Source organism: Lissotriton vulgaris, unplaced genomic scaffold, assembly GCF_964263255.1.
Source record: "Lissotriton vulgaris unplaced genomic scaffold, aLisVul1.2 SCAFFOLD_993, whole genome shotgun sequence".
Classification (NCBI taxonomy): domain Eukaryota; kingdom Metazoa; phylum Chordata; class Amphibia; order Caudata; family Salamandridae; genus Lissotriton; species Lissotriton vulgaris.
Window position 1 is genome coordinate 100363 of NW_028243902.1, and position 19484 is coordinate 119846.

The 19484-nt window shown below is 46.6% G+C and overlaps 1 protein-coding gene across 1 annotated transcript in view; it reads right to left on the reverse strand.

Moving 5' to 3' along the window:
* The window catches only part of LOC147668206 (centrosomal protein of 83 kDa-like), a gene marked incomplete at its 3' end in the record, with an annotated part of 171203 nt that overhangs the window by 90816 nt on the left and 60903 nt on the right, over window positions 1-19484 (reverse strand). The window contains exon 5 of the mRNA XM_086948705.1: window positions 12568-12699. Within this exon, the coding sequence (XP_086804831.1) occupies window positions 12568-12699 (132 nt within the window). The remainder of the gene's footprint in view (window positions 1-12567; window positions 12700-19484) is intronic.

The following is a 19484-nucleotide window of genomic DNA, read 5'->3' on the forward strand; positions in this document are numbered from 1 at the left end:
TAGCCTATGCGTTGTTTTGTTATGCTATGCTATGTTTTGTTGTGTTTTGCTATGTTTTGTTATGCTATGTGTTGTTGTGTTTTGTTTTGCTATGCTATGTTTTGTTATGTTATGCTATGTTTTGTTATGCTATGCAATGTTTTGTTATGCTTTGTTTTATTATGCTATGCTATGTTTTGCTAGCCTATGCTCTGTTTTGTTATGCTATGCTATGTTTTGTTGTGTTTTGCTATGTTTTGTTATGCTATGTGTTGTTGTGTTTTGTTTTGCTATGCTATGTTTTGTTATGTTATGCTATGGTTTGTTATGCTATGCAATGTTTTGTTATGCTTTTTTTATTATGCTATGCTATGTGTTGCTATCCTATGCTTTGTTTTGTTATGCTATGCTATGCTTTGTTGTGTTTGTTATGCTATACTATGCTTTGTTTATGCTATGCTATGTTTTGTTGTGTTTTGCTATGCTATGCTTTGTTTTGCTATGTTATGTTTTGTTATGGTATGTTTTGTTATGCTATGCTATGTTTTATTATGCAATGCTATGTTTTGTTATGCTATGCTATGTTTTGTTATGCTATGCTTTGTTTTGCTATGCTAGGTTTTGTTATGCTATGCTATGTTTTGTTGTGTTTGATATGCTATGTTTTGCTATGCTATTATGTTTTGTTTTGTTGTGCTATGTTTTGTTGTGTTTTGTTAAGCTATGCTATGTTTTGTTGTTTTTTGCTATGTTTTGTTATGCTATGTGTTGTTGTGTTTTGTTATGCTATGTTTTGTCATGTTATGCAATGTTTTGTTATGCTATGTTTTGTTTTGCTATCCTATGCTTTGTTTTGTTATGCTACGCTCTGTTTAGTTTTGCTATCCTATGTTGTGGTTTGTTATGCTATGCTGTTTTGTTGTGTTTTGTTATGCTATGCTATGTTTTATTGTGTTTTGATATGCTATGCTTTGTTATGCTATTTTTTGTTATGTTATGCTATGTTTTGTTGTGTTTTATTATGCTATGCTTTGCTATGCTGTTTTGTTATGCTATGTTATGCTATGCTTTGTTATGCTATGTTTTGTTATGCTATGCTATTTTTTGTTGTGTTTTGTTATGCTATGCTAGGTTTTGCTATGCTTTGCAATGCGATGTTTTGTTACGTATGCTATGTTTTGTTGTGTTTTGCTGTTTTGTTATGCTATGCTTTGTTTTAAGTTATGTTAGGCTATGTTTTGTTCTGCTATGTGTTGTTGTGTTTTGTTATGCTATGTTTTGTTATGTTATGCTATGTTTTGTTATGCTATGCTATGTTTTGTTTTGCTATCCTATGCTTTGTTTTGTTATGTTATGCTATGCTATGTTTAGTTTTGTTGTCCTCTGCTTTTTATTAAGCTATACTTTGTTGTGTTTTGCTATGATTTGTTATGCTATGTTTTGTTGTTTTATTATGCTATGCTTTGTTTTGCTATGCTATGTTTTGTTATGCTATGTATTGTCATGCTATGCTATGCTTTGTTATGCTAAGCTTTGTTTTGTTGTGTTTTCTTATGCTATGCTATGTTTTGCTATGCTTTGCAATGCTGTGTTTTGTTATGTATGCTATGTTTTGTTGTGTTTAGTTATGCTATGCTATATTTTATTGTGTTTTGCTATGTTTTGTTATGCTATGCTATGTTTTATGTTATGTTATGCTATGTTTTGTTATGTTCTGCTGTTTTGTTCTGCTGTTTTGTTGTTATGCTATGGTTTGTTTTAATATGCTATGCTATGTTTTGCTATGTTTTGTTATGCTATGTTTTGTTATGCTATGCTTTGTTTTATGTTATGTTATGCTATGTTTTGTTCTGCTATGTTTTGTTGTTATGTTATGCTATGCTGTGTTTTGTTTTACTATGATATGTTTTGTTTTTCTATGCTTTATGTTATGCTTTGTTTTGTTATGCTATGTTTTGGTATTCTTTGCTATGTTTTGTTGTTTTGTTATGCTATGCTATGTTGTGTTTTGCTATGCTATGTTTTGTTTTGTTATGCTATGTTTTGTTTTGCTATCCTATGCTTTGTTTTGTTATGCTGTGCTTTTGCTATCCTATGCTTTTGTTTGTTATGCTATGCTATGTTTCGTTATGCTATGTTTTGTTATGCTATGCTGGTGAGGGTATGTGAGGGTGTGTGAGTGTGTGTGAGGGTGAGTGAGGGTGAGGGTGTGTGAGGGTGAGGGTTTTTGAGGGTGATGGTGTGTGAGGGTGGGGGGGTGAGGGTGTGCGAGGGGGTGAGGGTGTGTGAGGGTGAGGAGGGTGAGGGTGTGTGAGAGTGAGGGGGTGAGGGGTGTGAGGGTGAGAGGGTGAGGGGGTGTGAGGGTGAGTGAGGGGGTGTGAGGGTGAGTGAGGGTATGTGAGGGGTGTGAGGGTGAGAGTGTGTGAGGGTGAGGTGGTGTGAGGGTGAGGGGGTGTGAGGGTGAGGGGGTGTGAGGGTGAGGGCGTGTGAGGGCGTGTGAGGGTGGTTGAGGGGGGGTGAGGGGGGTGAGGGGTGTGAGGGTGAGGTGTGTGAGGGTGAGGGTGTGAGGGTGTGAGGGGGTGTGAGGGTGAGGCGGTGTGAGGGTGAGGCGGTGTGAGGGGGTGTGAGGGTGAGAGGGTGAGGGGGTGAGAGGGTGAGGGGGTGAGGGGGTGAGTGAGGGTGAGTGAGGGTGAGTGAGTGAGTGAGGGTGAGTGAGGGTGAGGGTGTGTGAAGGTGAGGGGGTGAGAGGGTGTGTGTGGGTGCGGGTGTGTGAGAGTGAGGGGGTGTGTAAGGTGAGGAGGTGTGTGAGGGGTCAGGGGGTGTGAGGGGTGAGGGCGTGAGGGTGGGTGAGGGGGTGTGAGGATGAGGGTGAGGGGGTGTGAGGGTGGTTGAGGGTTAGTAAGGGTGAGGGGTGTGAGGGTGAGGCAGTGGGAGGGGGTGAGGGCGTGAGGGTGAGTGAGGGTGAGGGGGTGTGAGGATGAGGATGAGGGGGTGTGAGGGTGGTTGAGGGTTAGTAAGGGTGAGGGGTGTGAGGGTGAGGGGTGTGAGGGTGAGGCGGTGTGAGGGGGTGAGAGGGTGAGTGAGGGTGAGGGGGTGTGAAGGTGAGGGTGTGTGAGGGTGAGGGCGTGTGAAGGTGAGGGGGTGAGAGGGTGTGTGAGGGTGAGAGGGTGAGTGAGGGTGTGTGAGAGTGAGGGGGTGTGAGGGTGAGGAGGGGTGTGAGGGGTCAGGGGGTGTGAGGGGATGAGGGGGGTAAGGGCGTGAGGGTGAGTGTCTCCAATGAATGTCGCTGCTTTGCCTTCTTTGAAAATGTTCAGTGCTGCAAATAGAGCATGCCGACCTAATTATCACATTTACAACAAGGGGTGGTGAGGGACAGAGTCTCTGAATTAAGCAGAAAGCTCTCACCCAGTCAAGAGATCAGGGCTAGATCCAACACCGTTTTTTAGCTCACTGCACCATCCCAGTTTCAGAACCTGGCTGTATGCAAATTAGTCTGTTCCTGTCCCAGTGCATGATGGGAACAGGGCAAACCAAACTACAAAAGCCAATTCTTACACTGGGAAGGAAACAAGCTCCCGGGGACCGGTTTCTGGCATTACAGCCGTCTTCGGCCCGGTTTGCTTGAATCCTGATGGTGCAATGAGCAAGGGTCTCACATCTGAGAATACCCTTCCACGCTTAGGGTGGACAAAAATATTTACAACAAGGGGTGGTGAGGGACAGAGTCTCTGAATTAAGCAGAAAGCTCTCACCCAGTCAAGAGATCAGGGCTAGATCCAACACCGTTTTTTAGCTCACTGCACCATCCCAGTTTCAGAACCTGGCTGTATGCAAATTAGTCTGTTCCTGTCCCAGTGCATGATGGGAACAGGGCAAACCAAACTACAAAAGCCAATTCTTACACTGGGAAGGAAACAAGCTCCCGGGGACCGGTTTCTGGCATTACAGCCGTCTTCGGCCCGGTTTGCTTGAATCCTGATGGTGCAATGAGCAAGGGTCTCACATCTGAGAATACCCTTCCACGCTTAGGGTGGACAAAAATATTTACAACAAGGGGTGGTGAGGGACAGAGTCTCTGAATTAAGCAGAAAGCTCTCACCCAGTCAAGAGATCAGGGCTAGATCCAACACCGTTTTTTAGCTCACTGCACCATCCCAGTTTCAGAACCTGGCTGTATGCAAATTAGTCTGTTCCTGTCCCAGTGCATGATGGGAACAGGGCAAACCAAACTACAAAAGCCAATTCTTACACTGGGAAGGAAACAAGCTCCCGGGGACCGGTTTCTGGCATTACAGCCGTCTTCGGCCCGGTTTGCTTGAATCCTGATGGTGCAATGAGCAAGGGTCTCACATCTGAGAATACCCTTCCACGCTTAGGGTGGACAAAAATATTTACAACAAGGGGTGGTGAGGGACAGAGTCTCTGAATTAAGCAGAAAGCTCTCACCCAGTCAAGAGATCAGGGCTAGATCCAACACCGTTTTTTAGCTCACTGCACCATCCCAGTTTCAGAACCTGGCTGTATGCAAATTAGTCTGTTCCTGTCCCAGTGCATGATGGGAACAGGGCAAACCAAACTACAAAAGCCAATTCTTACACTGGGAAGGAAACAAGCTCCCGGGGACCGGTTTCTGGCATTACAGCCGTCTTCGGCCCGGTTTGCTTGAATCCTGATGGTGCAATGAGCAAGGGTCTCACATCTGAGAATACCCTTCCACGCTTAGGGTGGACAAAAATATTTACAACAAGGGGTGGTGAGGGACAGAGTCTCTGAATTAAGCAGAAAGCTCTCACCCAGTCAAGAGATCAGGGCTAGATCCAACACCGTTTTTTAGCTCACTGCACCATCCCAGTTTCAGAACCTGGCTGTATGCAAATTAGTCTGTTCCTGTCCCAGTGCATGATGGGAACAGGGCAAACCAAACTACAAAAGCCAATTCTTACACTGGGAAGGAAACAAGCTCCCGGGGACCGGTTTCTGGCATTACAGCCGTCTTCGGCCCGGTTTGCTTGAATCCTGATGGTGCAATGAGCAAGGGTCTCACATCTGAGAATACCCTTCCACGCTTAGGGTGGACAAAAATATTTACAACAAGGGGTGGTGAGGGACAGAGTCTCTGAATTAAGCAGAAAGCTCTCACCCAGTCAAGAGATCAGTGCTAGATCCAACACCGTTTTTTAGCTCACTGCACCATCCCAGTTTCAGAACCTGGCTGTATGCAAATTAGTCTGTTCCTGTCCCAGTGCATGATGGGAACAGGGCAAACCAAACTACAAAAGCCAATTCTTACACTGGGAAGGAAACAAGCTCCCGGGGACCGGTTTCTGGCATTACAGCCGTCTTCTGCCCGGTTTGCTTGAATCCTGATGGTGCAATGAGCAAGGGTCTCACATCTGAGAATACCCTTCCACGCTTAGGGTGGACAAAAATATTTACAACAAGGGGTGGTGAGGGACAGAGTCTCTGAATTAAGCAGAAAGCTCTCACCCAGTCAAGAGATCAGGGCTAGATCCAACACCGTTTTTTAGCTCACTGCACAATCCCAGTTTCAGAACCTGGCTGTATGCAAATTAGTCTGTTCCTGTCCCAGTGCATGATGGGAACAGGGCAAACCAAACTACAAAAGCCAATTCTTACACTGGGAAGGAAACAAGCTCCCGGGGACCGGTTTCTGGCATTACAGCCGTCTTCGGCCCGGTTTGCTTGAATCCTGATGGTGCAATGAGCAAGGGTCTCACATCTGAGAATACCCTTCCACGCTTAGGGTGGACAAAAATATTTACAACAAGGGGTGGTGAGGGACAGAGTCTCTGAATTAAGCAGAAAGCTCTCACCCAGTCAAGAGATCAGGGCTAGATCCAACACCGTTTTTTAGCTCACTGCACCATCCCAGTTTCAGAACCTGGCTGTATGCAAATTAGTCTGTTCCTGTCCCAGTGCATGATGGGAACAGGGCAAACCAAACTACAAAAGCCAATTCTTACACTGGGAAGGAAACAAGCTCCCGGGGACCGGTTTCTGGCATTACAGCCGTCTTCGGCCCGGTTTGCTTGAATCCTGATGGTGCAATGAGCAAGGGTCTCACATCTGAGAATACCCTTCCACGCTTAGGGTGGACAAAAATATTTACAACAAGGGGTGGTGAGGGACAGAGTCTCTGAATTAAGCAGAAAGCTCTCACCCAGTCAAGAGATCAGGGCTAGATCCAACACCGTTTTTTAGCTCACTGCACCATCCCAGTTTCAGAACCTGGCTGTATGCAAATTAGTCTGTTCCTGTCCCAGTGCATGATGGGAACAGGGCAAACCAAACTACAAAAGCCAATTCTTACACTGGGAAGGAAACAAGCTCCCGGGGACCGGTTTCTGGCATTACAGCCGTCTTCGGCCCGGTTTGCTTGAATCCTGATGGTGCAATGAGCAAGGGTCTCACATCTGAGAATACCCTTCCACCCTTAGGGTGGACAAAAATATTTACAACAAGGGGTGGTGAGGGACAGAGTCTCTGAATTAAGCAGAAAGCTCTCACCCAGTCAAGAGATCAGGGCTAGATCCAACACCGTTGAGAGGGTGAGTGAGGGTGTGTGAGAGTGAGGGGGTGTGAGGGTGAGGAGGGGTGTGAGGGGTCAGGGGGTGTGAGGGGATGAGGGGGGTAAGGGCGTGAGGGTGAGTGTCTCCAATGAATGTCGCTGCTTTGCCTTCTTTGAAAATGTTCAGTGCTGCAAATAGAGCATGCCGACCTAATTATCACAGCATGAGGCCCCTAAGTGATAATTATCACAGCATGCAGAGAGGCGCCCCATGCTGCTGGAGCACTCAACTGCACATTAATTATAGTTGAGTGCTCCAGCAGCCTGGGGCGCCTGTTGACATGCTGTGATAAGTGGGGTCTCATGCTGTGATAATTATTACTTGCAGCGCACAAGCTGTTCCACTGTGAAGCGGGTTCACAGACCTGAATCGGCTCATGCCCATAGTAGAATCGGCTCGTGCACAGGTCTGTAGCTAGCTCTGGCTCCCTTGGAGGCACAGACAGCAGCTATAAGACTTGTGGCGGCAGTGCTTCGCACTGCAATACCACGAGACCTAAAAATGACCCACTGCTGAATTAAGACTTTTTTCTACTTTTCACACATGTATATTTGCGAGTTTACTGACGGGTTTCACACTTTTTCCCAAGGTAAACTATAACTGTCTATTTCTGAAAGCTGGGAGAAAGGTGGTCTTAGTACAAGAATACTTGATGCAATTATTAGGAAAAAAAAACATTTCTTGCGCAGCAATCCTTACCCCAAAAAACAAAACCACAAAGTGTTGCTACATTTTAGCAACTTTCTCAGTTCCCTCCAGGAAAATCTACAAATGCTGGGTACCTTTAGAACTGCCAACATGTGTGGAAAAAAAGGACACACTTTTGCCCTCGATATCTTTTATTGGTAAAACATTTTGAGGGCTTCAATGCAAACTGCCCCATACATTGAAAAAAGGCTCAGCACTTGGATTAGCGGTACAGGGGGGTCTCCGCACTAAAGGGGTTACATTGTAAATGTATTCATAAAGCGCTTACGACCCTCGACGAGGCTGTGAAGTGCAAGCGAACAGCTCAAGCGAGGAATCCCTCAGAGCAGGCTGTAATACAAGACTGAAAATTAACTCCCATTTGGTGGAAACGTAGGATCACGAGCATGATCCAGTAAGATCCCGAAAAGAAAAGAAACTCAGTCAGAACTAATATCCTACCCTTGACCGGCGGCTGCTGGTTCAACAGATATCCCGTATTAAGACAGAGCCCTGATGAGAATCCGTAGAGTTGACATACCGGATTCAAAACGTGTTGGCGTAAAAAGATTAGCCATTTATTGGTTGAATGGACTAAATGAATTAATTTGAAGTCTATTTTTCCTTTTTTGAACAGCCTACATTCAATTGTAGTTCATTGATTTATGATTGCTATCAAGTTTATACTTTTGACTCTGGTCTTTATGGAATTACGGATGATTTTTTCTTCATAGTATGAATATTTGAGTGTGTATATATCAGAGCAATTCACTGTGTATAATACAACTAGTTATGTGTATGTGTTTGTGTTGTAAATAATCGCGAATTGTAAATAATTGTATATAAGGTGTACAAAACGATAAGGTGTCCCTTTCATACATCAATAAAAAGACAAAAAACAAATAAATAAGAAAAGGGTTTGAGTGATATACCCGTACGAACCAGGAAGTCTCTTATGGTTTGTTCCCTCAAAAATAGAGGATTTAAGTAAGTGTGTGGCTGGCAATCTGTGTACTTAGTTACTTTTAGAAAGTGGGCATTTCTCTGTGCTTATGGCTATTTGTGCTATGCAGCCTGACTCCAATCCATGTCTGGGCCTAGGTGACAGTTCAGTTACACTTTGTGCAACTTTCCAGACAGCCATCACACAGGAAGGATTGGGTGTGCCAGGGTTACAACAGCATTCATCTGCATACTGAAGGTGTTCCTTGGCTCGGAGAGGGCGTTCACACTTTACAATTGTATAGGCGGGGTCCTGCCCTCACACAAAGGGCTGATTTACCCCCACCAATGTTTGGAGCCAGGGCTAGATTGAAAGGGAATGTTGTGCACTTCTAAAGATTCCCTATGAAGTTCCCTCTTGAACAAAAACATTTTGGAGTATATGTACAGGAGCTCTGACCCTTTCAAGACACTGTGTGGGACGTGTAACCAGATGCTTCTGGCTCTAAATGCTGCACATTGCCAGTGGATGGGTGTGGAACCAAAAGGAACCGCCATTAGGATTAACTACGTTGTGGTGCTGGCCTGCTGCCTGTTGGATTGCTTGAGGGACTGCCATTTTGCTAAGGGCCTTATGTGCTGGCCTGCTACCTGCCTACCACTGTGTGCCCTAGTCCGCTCCCAGGGCTTGTGGTTTGCCCTGTGTCCTACTAAGAAGCATGCTCTCATGAGGAGCTGGGACTGAGGGCGCTACTATTTATTTATTTATTTCTGGTATTTGTAGAGCGCGACACTCATCCCATGGGATATCACGGTGCTATAAGAAAAGAAGACTACTGAAACTATGCTGGGGGGTTAGTTTTTGGGAAAGAGGTGAGTTTTTAATTTTTGGCGGAATTGGAGGTAGTTAGTGGTGTGTCTGAGGTCCACAGGTAACTCATTCCATCTTTTAGCCGCCAAGTATGAGAAGGCGCGTCCGCCAGTCCTTGCTTTGTAAATGCGCTTGGATTTCGCCAGAGCTGAGTTGTTGGATCTTAGATTCCTGTTGGGGATATAGAATTCGATTTTCCCTTGAAGGATGGTAGGGCCCGTTTTATGAAGGGCTCTGTGCGCGTGGCAAAGTAGTTTGAAGGTAGCCCTCTGACGCATTGGTAGCCAGTGAAGCTTCTTTAGGCATGCAGAGGCCGAATCTCGCTTGCATTTGTTACAGACCAATTTAGCCGCCTGGTTTTGTAGGATCTGTAGGCGGGAGAACAGTTGCTCGTTCATCCCTTCGAACAGAGCATTTCCGTAATCTAGTCGGCTAACCAGGAGGGCCTGGGTGATTGCGCGTCGACAGTCCAAAGGTATCCAGGAGAAAATTTTTGCCAAGAGTTTGAGAATTGCAAAACCTTTGCCCCAGAGTATGCGTATGTGGTCTTTCATGGACAGGGCGTCATCCATCATGATGCCAAGGTTTCTGGCGTACTGTTTCGGTACGGGGGCTAATCCCAGAGACGGTGGCCACCACGTGTCGTTCCATGAGAGTTTGGCTCCTCCGAACAGTAGTATCTCCGATTTTCCGGCATTTAGTTTTAGGCAGTGGTTGCGCATCCATTCTGCCATTTCGGAGAGACAACTGTGTAGTTTTTTCTTGGTTGTTTCCGATCCTTCATCCATTGTCACCATCAGCTGAGTGTCATCGGCATAGGAACATATGCCGATGCCCCACTTTCTTCCAATGTCGGCCAAAGATGAAACGTAGACATTAAAGAGAGTGGGGCTTAGTGAGGCCCCCTGTGGGACCCCACAGCCGATGGGACAGGGTTTTGAGTGAAATTGGCCCATGCGCACAGCTTGGGTGCGATTGCTAAGGAATGATTTAATCCATCTTAACGCTGTGGATTGCACTCCTTTGCTCAAGAGGATGTTTATTAGGCAATCGTGTGATACCGTGTCAAACGCTGCTGACAGGTCTAGCAGTATCAGAGCTACAGATCCCCCTTGGTCTGTGATACATCTGACACTGTCCGACACTAGGAAATTTGCTGTCATCCATCATGTGGTAAGCGATGGATTCACTCGGACCATAGGTTTTCTCTCTTTGTCCTAACCCCCCCAGTCAGCATATGTGGAGAACTCAGTTCCTGCCTCTACATCAGTGTGGGACAGACCAACGGGCGCTGGTTCCCGGCAACAACCAGTCTTTTGCATCAAACCAAAATTTGGCTGGGCTACCTGTACAGCCCTCTGAGGAACGTTGTGGTGATTCGAGAGCAGAGTACTTGTGGCCCTCGAGCACTACTCTCCATGAGGGGGGACAGCGGGTGCTCCCTTTCCTAGTTGACAGCCGGTGCGCACTTGAAGGTCGACACCGCTGCTCCTTTACCAGGCAGCGTGGCCTGCTTTGCCGTATTCAGGGCGCCTGAAATCAAGAAGGGGCTGCTAGACAGGCCCAAGTGGTCTCTGCTGCTCCCCTTGAATTAGCGGGGATTCCCTGCATAATACGGGCCTGAAGCTGGCCATGTATGTGTGAGGGACTGTCTCGGCTCTGAGGTGATTCTTCTGTTGTGTTACACATGCGGGTCCGAGAGGCTAAGATGAGCTCCTAACTTGCTGGATCTCGCACTAGGCAATTTTGGGGGCATTGAGAATTTAGACCTCTCACCTGGACATTGTGGGGTTCAAAGCTTCTGTGCCTCACGCGTCCTGGGTTGATCCGCATAGGGGATCGTGGTTGCTTATTCATAACCTCAGAAGTACCATAGGCCTGATAATAGAGTCACAGATGCTTCCATGCACTAGAGTTTGAGGCTGGAATACCATATAGAGTACAATAGAAGTGCAGATTCTCCTGCACTTGTTTCAACCAGGCCCACAAAGATTACCATAACCCCACTAACAGGAGTTATTGTGACTATCTGGGCTTACTGTTACTGATGTTCTTATGATGATACTTTACGATTTATGTACGAATGGTGATATTTGAGGATGTATGTGTTTTCCCCAAAACTGCTGAATTTCGTGCCCGGATGTATAATGTAGGTTTTGATTCTTGCATTGTCAGGATAAAAAGTACTATTTCAGTATTGACATAGTATGCACAGTATTTATGATTTATGTTGTATTGGTCTTGTGTTAAGCATAATATACTATAGATATATTTTTACAGTCCTGTGTGGAGCCTCTTTTGTGGTGTGTACATTGTATTGCTGTGTGAATGTATTGTGCAAACGCTTTACACATTGCCTCTGTTGATAATTCTGCTTGTGCAAAGCTACTAGAGGGTGAGCAAAAGTGTGTAACTTACTTGCCCTGACTAGAGTGGTGGGTTCTGTCTGGCTTAGCTGCTTACCCTAGCAACCAGAAACCCCATTTCTAACAAACCTTTTCAGACAGTTCAATTGGTGTGTGAGAATTTTTTTACAATATCATTTGGTTTCAGAGCTATACAAACATTAAGGATGTGGACGTTCTCGTGCACAGGCTGTGTGAAGTGGCATGTTGTGCCGTCCCCAACACACCCCATCAGATGCTTCAGTTCAGTGCCCCTTTTTTTGATTCATTCACTGTCTGGCTGAATGACTGAATGAATATCTGTCAGTCACTTAATCCAATGTATTTCATTTGTATCAGAGATTAAAAACAGATTCCATATTCCAGGGAGTAAACTACTCAACAATCAATGAAGGAGGAGGGCTCTATATGTATATTTGTGACCTAGAAATGAGGGTTAGGGTTCAAAGGTATGATCATTCATGATCACTATACCTCCATTCCAAAACATGGGCAACTACAAAAGGAGGAAAGAACCATTGCACTTACATTTTAGAGTGTTCTTGAGTTACTTTTCCCCAACCAAATGCACATGTGCTGACCAAGTGTGGAGGTCTATATCAGTTGTGCCCTCCATTCCATATTAAACAACCATGCTAGTGGGGCAGCAAACAAGCAAAGCTTGACTGAATGACTGGTGGACTCCCTACATTTAAAAAGGCATGCTAATACCTACAAAGATATCGAAACCGAAGGAAAAATTACACACAGTCAACTATTCTCCAAAAAAGAATTAACTCTTTGTTGTCTGGATTCGCCTCTCGTTTAGTGATAAGATGGACTCCCTTTTCTCTTTGATGTATCCTGCTTTGTTTCCTAGAAGTATGTTTTGAGACACAGAGAACACTCTGCAGTAAGGAGGTATGTTACACCCAGTCATTTATGCATAATTCAGTGCAAACCAAGCCACATTCAAGTAAAAAGCACTCAGCGTAGTTAGATGACATCATGGTGTGCTGCAAAGAACTCCTGGTGACCTAATGAACCAACACAGGGAAGTGCCAGACTAAAAACAGTTGTATTAATAACACTTGAGATGACAATCACTACCTACCTCAGCTTCTTGCTTAATCCGTTTTTCTTCTAATATCCGTTGCTGCTCTTCTTTCTGGTGCTCAAACTCAGATTTCAGGAACGTATGCTCATACCTAAGCTTGTTGTATTCTGACCTATATTTTTCCACCTCCTAAAAAGTGAAAACAAGTAAGCATGATTTCTCTAAAATGGTAATTATTAGACAAATTGCTAAATAGTGTTTTGTTGAATATTTAGTGGAGGTGTTTTTCATGCATCATACTATCCCTGCTTAATAAAGCAGATCAGAACTCATGCTGTGATGTTACATAGCCAGCTTTTCCTGAGTCAGGCTCCCAAGTTAGGAAATAACTTACACTCAGGATCATGTTTATTATTGTTTTACAAAGGTGGAGAAATATGAAGCATGTTCCATTTTTACCTTACGCCCGTCTTACATAATGACAAATGGAGCAAGCGTGTTTTCCACCGAATGTTTGCAACAAAGTACAACTGGTTTATACTATTTGTGAAGCATCACTTTTCAAGCATAATATATAAGAAATATATTGAATTTAAGAGTTGGGAGACATTCAAGCTCTGTTGCATATTTCACTACATAGTACAAATGTAGCTGCTTTCTGCTTTAGTGAATTAACTCCACGTATTGTAGCCCACCAATAATCCTTCTTGCTGCATTCCCGGCTACTAACAAACAGCAATGGACTCCGCTACAATTCTGCACCAGTGGGCTCCAACTATAATGAGATGAGCGAGTCTTACCGACTTGCTATATAAACACTGGTTGAATCAATACTTGCAGACGATTTCGAAATTAAAACAACTTAATGTGTGACAACACACCTGCAGGCTCTCTTCAAGACAAGGGAAGTTTTCTGTGCAATTTCTTCGAATTCAATGGTTAGTGAACATTTAACTGTATGAGATTAAGAAAGTTACAGGAATAAACACCTTTGACTTCCTGTTGCAGGCTACGTACTATACCTTCACTAAAGGTTGAATCGATAGTTTTTACTGCATGACACATCAGAGGACAACTGTTCATATCAACTCATTAAATATGTTGTTGACCATTGCAGACCAGCTACCGGGAAGGGAGGTGGCAGGGGGCATTTATGTAAGGTGAGAAAGATTGGAAGACCAAATAAGATAAATATATAAAGAGGAAGATGGAAGCATAATAAAGAGGAAAAAAAAGGACACAAGGGACTAAGGTGAAGGAAAATAATTGGAAAAAGAAAGATGGCAGCTAAACAGAGATGGAGATCAACAGAATTAGACAAACAGTATGGCCGAGAGAAAGACCAACACAGAGAAACAAATTAAGAGAGTAAAAACAGAGGCAAAGATTATTTATTGGATAGACGTACTCGGGGATTATTGGACACCCACTCCTATAGACTTATGTGATACCCTAACTGCAGGTAAGGGATGAGGAGCTAATTTTGGCCCAAATGTACGACCATTTTGCGAGAGCAAAATCGTTCACAAACTGATTTGCGCATGCAAAATTGGCCATGCGCAATGTATAATTTTACGATGCAAATGAATACCGACTAGCAATAAATGAACCCGGTATTCACGATCAGAAAATAGTGAATGGAAATTTGTCGCTAATTTCAATGTACAAATCATTAGCAAATAGTGAAAATGCGCAAAAAAGCCCATTCGCGCATGCAATTTACCACTAACCAGAACAATTTGGTAAATAGGCCCAACCTATAAAAACAGACGCAGAATGCATCAAAAATCTTTCCACAATGGCTGCCCTGTACATGATAGCGAGGAGGATGCAGATACTGGCTACTCAGCAGAGTAGGCGGAGACAGCAGAGGAAATTCAGAGTTAAGATGACATTGTTAGAGAATGCAGATGAAGAGATTTATAACCAGTACAGGCTGAGTAGCACTGGCATCCTAAACCTCATAGACACCTTGAAGCCACAATTGGAAAGCAGAACCCGGTGTAGCAATGTAATCCCCACACATGTGCAGGTGTTGTGCTCCCTCCACTTTTTAGCCATTGGTAGCTTCCAAGATGTCATTGTAGTGGCCGGAGGTGTGTTGCAGAGAGTGCTTTCGCGTTTCTTTCGCAATTTCCTAGATGCCATGCTGCACCAAATAGATCAACACATCTACCTGCCATGGGACGATGAGGAACTTAAAAATACATATTGTCAATTTTGCAGAATAGCAAGGTTTCCAAAGGTCATAGGGTGCATAGATGGGACCCATGTGCCCATATGTCCCACATCCCACATAGAATACATATCCCATAATAGGAAAAGCACACATTCCCTCAACATCCAAGTTGTCTGTGATGCAAACAACATCATCACAAACATTGCTGCCAAATATCCTGGAAGCACCAATGACTCATATCTTCAGACACAGTGGTATATACCAGAAATTAGAAAGACGCGACTTTGATGAAGGATACCTACTAGGTACTGAATGTACTTGTCCACAGTGACATGTATTTGCACTGCAACGCCTGGCTGCATGTTGTCTCACCATCATATATCTCTCACCAGGTGACAGTGAGTATGCCCGGTGGCCATGGATCCACACTGTACCTGTCTCCCAACAACGCACATGAAAGGCGGTACAGCAGGGCACATCGGCGCACCAGGACCATGATCGAGCGCAAATTTGGCATCCTAAAATAGCGCTTCAGGTGCCTCCATATGAGTGGTGGATCCCTACAGTATACACCTGAGAAAGTGTGCAAGATGGTGGCAACGTGTGCCATGCTCCACCATATGGCCTGCATGGCTGGATTGCCCTGGGATGTGACTGCTTCAGAATAGGAAGGATGAGGACACAGGACCACCTGCCCAACAGCACTGGTTAGAGGCGGCAGACCCGAGAGCAGAGAACGGCCCGGGACCAGGGTTCGATTCCCGGCACGGCAGGTTTCTGGACCAGGGTCAGCGGACTCGATAATTCTCTCGCCTCGGTGCCCACTCTGATCAGCGATCACACTCGGCAACTCTGGGCATCAGCTTGCCTCATCTTCACTAACGGCCCCACCAGACCGCCGGGGATGCCTGGTCTCACCCTGGAGATACCCATTAAGGGACCATCTCTCAGGGAAGCCAGGAAGGGTTTCGCAGCGGTCGAAGCGCCTTGGGACCCTACGGGTAAGTAGTGCGCTATATAAATGCCAATACATTTACATTTACATACATGGCAGCTCTGTAGCAGAAGGGAGAAGGCGCTGGGACCAGATAGCTAATAATTAGTTTCAAAGGTACGTCCAAAGTAATGACACACCACCCTCTACATAAGACAGTACAAATTGTGAATTCAACTTTGAATTTGTGCTTTATTGTGCAAGCTTGCACAAACAATAGCAGGACAGCCAGTCCATTACAAACGTATGCCCACAGAATTTGAAGAAAATGTGAGGCAATGACTGTGCAGTAACAACACAATTCACTTCCTGCCTCTACGTCCTGCCTGGTAAGAACTGCCACTGCTGCTCCTACACATCATTGGTGTTTCCGCAGCAGAGACACTACTGCGGCTGGAAACCTCACTGTCAGCGCCCTCGGTAGCACCACCACTGGCACACATATTTGTCTGCAGTGTCTCTACAGCTGCGGTTATTTGTTGCAGGCCGCGTGCCACATCACCACTGTAGTGGCCCATCTTCACCTGAAGAACCAGGGTGTGGTTCGTGTGTTGGGAAGTTGCATGTGCTAGCCTCTAAATATCCCTGGTCAGGGCATCCATCTTGTGTTCCCTGCTGCGCTCCATGCGTCTGTGCTGCCCCCTCTCCTACGCAAATTCTTTGCACAGACTGCAAATGGTACCTGTGAGGTCATCAAATTTAGCTTCACGCCGGCACTGGTTATCAGTCATCTTTTATGTGATGTCCCTGAATCCCTGGGTCAGCCTAAGGTTCATCTGCCTCTGCTGTTGCTGTTGAAGGCCCTGGATCTGGAGCATCGCCTGTTCCAGGCCTCCAAAAAAAATCTGATTGGGTGCTCCAGCAGGGGGACAACCATGATCCCCTTTGTGCAGACTGGCTTGCATACGCATACGGACTGCTGGGTTGGACGCACTAGCAGGACCCTGGTGACACGAGTGTGTATTGATGCTGCTGTCTGCTGTGATGCTTATGTCACACTGGCTAAAGCCTGTGATGAGGTTGATGCAGCAGTGTCTGGGGCTTCAGGACAACTTGGGCCACTGGATGCTACCCCATCCTGCCCTTCCTCCATCTGGACCTGATCCGGATTTCCTTCTGTGTCATCTACACTGTGCTCTTCTCCCAGTGGTGTATCTATGTGGAAAAATATGTAAGGTGTTGCAATGTCTATCAGCTCACATCATTCAGTTACTATACTGTATATGACACTGACTACATTTCCCATAATGCACCATTTATGTTTATTTAGTGTGGCACAGAAATTTGGGGTGTGGATGATTAGTATGTATGCGCAGTACAAGCTTAAGCGGTGAAATAGACTTTTCTTACACATTTCACACTTACCAGAGTTGGGTGGTGCTGTGATGTGTCAAGGGTGCCAAATCTAACAGCTGCCGCCCTCTCCAGTGTACTCTCCACCATGGCCTCAGCTGCAGATGGTTCAGATGCAGAGAGAGGGTGGCAGTACGTCAGCGAGACGTACTGCCACCCTCTTTTTGGCCCTGGAGCACAGGTCATACCATGTCTTCTTGATGTTGTCCAGGGACCTGTGTGCCACTCCCAGGGCATATATGCGCTGCTGCATTCTTCTCAAGATCTTATGTTTGTCTACCTCAGGGACCTTTAGCGATGCCCTCCAAAACAGCTCCTCATGATTATTGCAGCATTCCTCTATGTCCATCTACTTTTCAGAGAATTTGAGTTTCCTCAGCCGCTCCTTTCCACCCTTGCCACTGGCCTTGCTGCTCAAGGTTTTTCAGAGAGCCTGCCTGCAGTGGTGTACTGTGCTGCTGCACCTGACCATGTGCTGGAACTTCTGCTAAGGAATCTCCTGGGACACCACGTCCTGTTTTGGGGTGCTTCAGCTCTCCCAGGCAGTGTTTTTGCGTTTTTTTCTCACGTTTGAAATTTGCATACGCTGATTGTGCTTGTTTTGGGCTCTCCCGCTATTTGTGCACGCTTTGGGTCCTTTTCAACTGGCAATACTATTTGCAAATGCATAATGACTCGCAGAAAGCCGCGACGCGAAATAGCGTTGCGAGTCATTAGCGACTCACAATCATGTTGCCAATATGGTTCGTAGCTATCGTTTTGAGAGTCGCAAATTGCGAGTTGCAACGGGACGCAATTTGCAAGTTGGAGTTTTTATCGGTCGTACATCTGACACTTTGAGACAGATAACAGCTCAACATCTGAACAGCGATGTGTTGCTCAGGTGGAAAAAGGGTGACAGAGTAACAGTACAGTAGTCACTACTCTGACTAAATACATACCATTAATCAGGGCTTTCCTTGAGTGGTATCATTTATAGAATCCCACATTTTGACTACTCATATGGTGCAGACCAAGAAAACTTGGCAAGGATGATGAATAGGTATAATACAGAATTGCTTGTTTTTCAAAATCAGAACATCATTAATATGACTAGTATGGCCGGGAAAACAGCCTAGAGTAAATTGGATGCGAGATTTTTGGCACAAAATAATTGCAACAGGGCGTGTCTAAGATGGCGACGTGATCGGACGCAGGTCTCCGGAGCTCCCTGCCCGATCCCGCCATTTCGCCAAAAATAGCCGCGATTCTCCCTTAATCGGCACTCAGAGGTCAGAGGCCTCACCCGCCGGTGTACGACCTGCCGAGATACTGAAGCCCTTTGCGCCTGCTGCGGGAGAACTGCCGAAGACTCGGACTTGGCGCCATCGAGCAACGGCCGCGCCGCCGGACCGGAGGAGGTCCCCTTGGCGGCCACCGGAGGTCCGTTGTCCCCCTGTGAGGTGGGGGCACTCCTGAACACCCGGCAAGGCTTTGCTGAGCCCCGCCAACGCCCGCTCGGGCCCTGGGGGCTTGCCGCTATGCCAACACTTCTGCCCGGACTGCCCTGATCCGGCGGCGGACCACGCGAGACCCCGCCTTCTGGCCTACTCGCGGACCGCGAGTGGCCTGTGCATCGGACCGGCGGCGAGTCCGGCAGGGCGCCGGCCCGTCCCTTCCAAAGCGGACCTCATAGAATACCTTCCGGGCTGCCACACCTGTCGCCGGAGGTGGCGGCTGCCGCCCGAGCAGCCCGGTGAGCGACCCGGTGGCTGTGCAACTCGAGGCCCCGGCTTCGGGCCTAGTCTACTCCTCCACCTACCTCAGATTCCTGCCGAGAGCCAACCTGAGCCCCGACAGGCCCCGCAACCGGAGGGGCCCTGGACGCTGCCCCCTGGATCTCCTGATGGCCCCCAGCAACCCGGGGCAACACAGCTGACTTGGCCTGGCGAAAGGAGTCCCTGAGCACACCGACCTACCACAGGTGAGGAGAGTGGAGAAGGGAGTGGAAGAGCTCGGGGGGCGCAATCGAGTCCCCGGCGAACGGACATCCCTGTGGGCCCCCACCGCAGAACATTAACTGGTACCTCTGGAGCGCCTCCCCGGGGGGGTAAGCCGCACTCCACTCACTGCGGTCTGTCGCCGGCCGGGCGGAGGCCGCCTCCTTGCCCCCGCCCCCCCCCCCCTTGGGCTTGCGGTCATCTAGAGACATTGGTCCCTGCCCGTGCACAGGCATATATAGCCGCCTGGACACTGCCATACCCTCCACTCCCCGTCCGCCTCCTCACTGGTCCCTCTTAGGACACCCGCTCCACTGCCCTACTGCCTGTCAAGGCCCTACCCCCTCACACGCCATGACGGGACAAAGAGGCAAGAAGGGATCACAAACTCTCCCTGAACTGTTGGCTAAATCGCAGCCCAAGCTTGGCAAAGACCCACCGTCCCCTGGGACTGGGAAGGCATCACCTG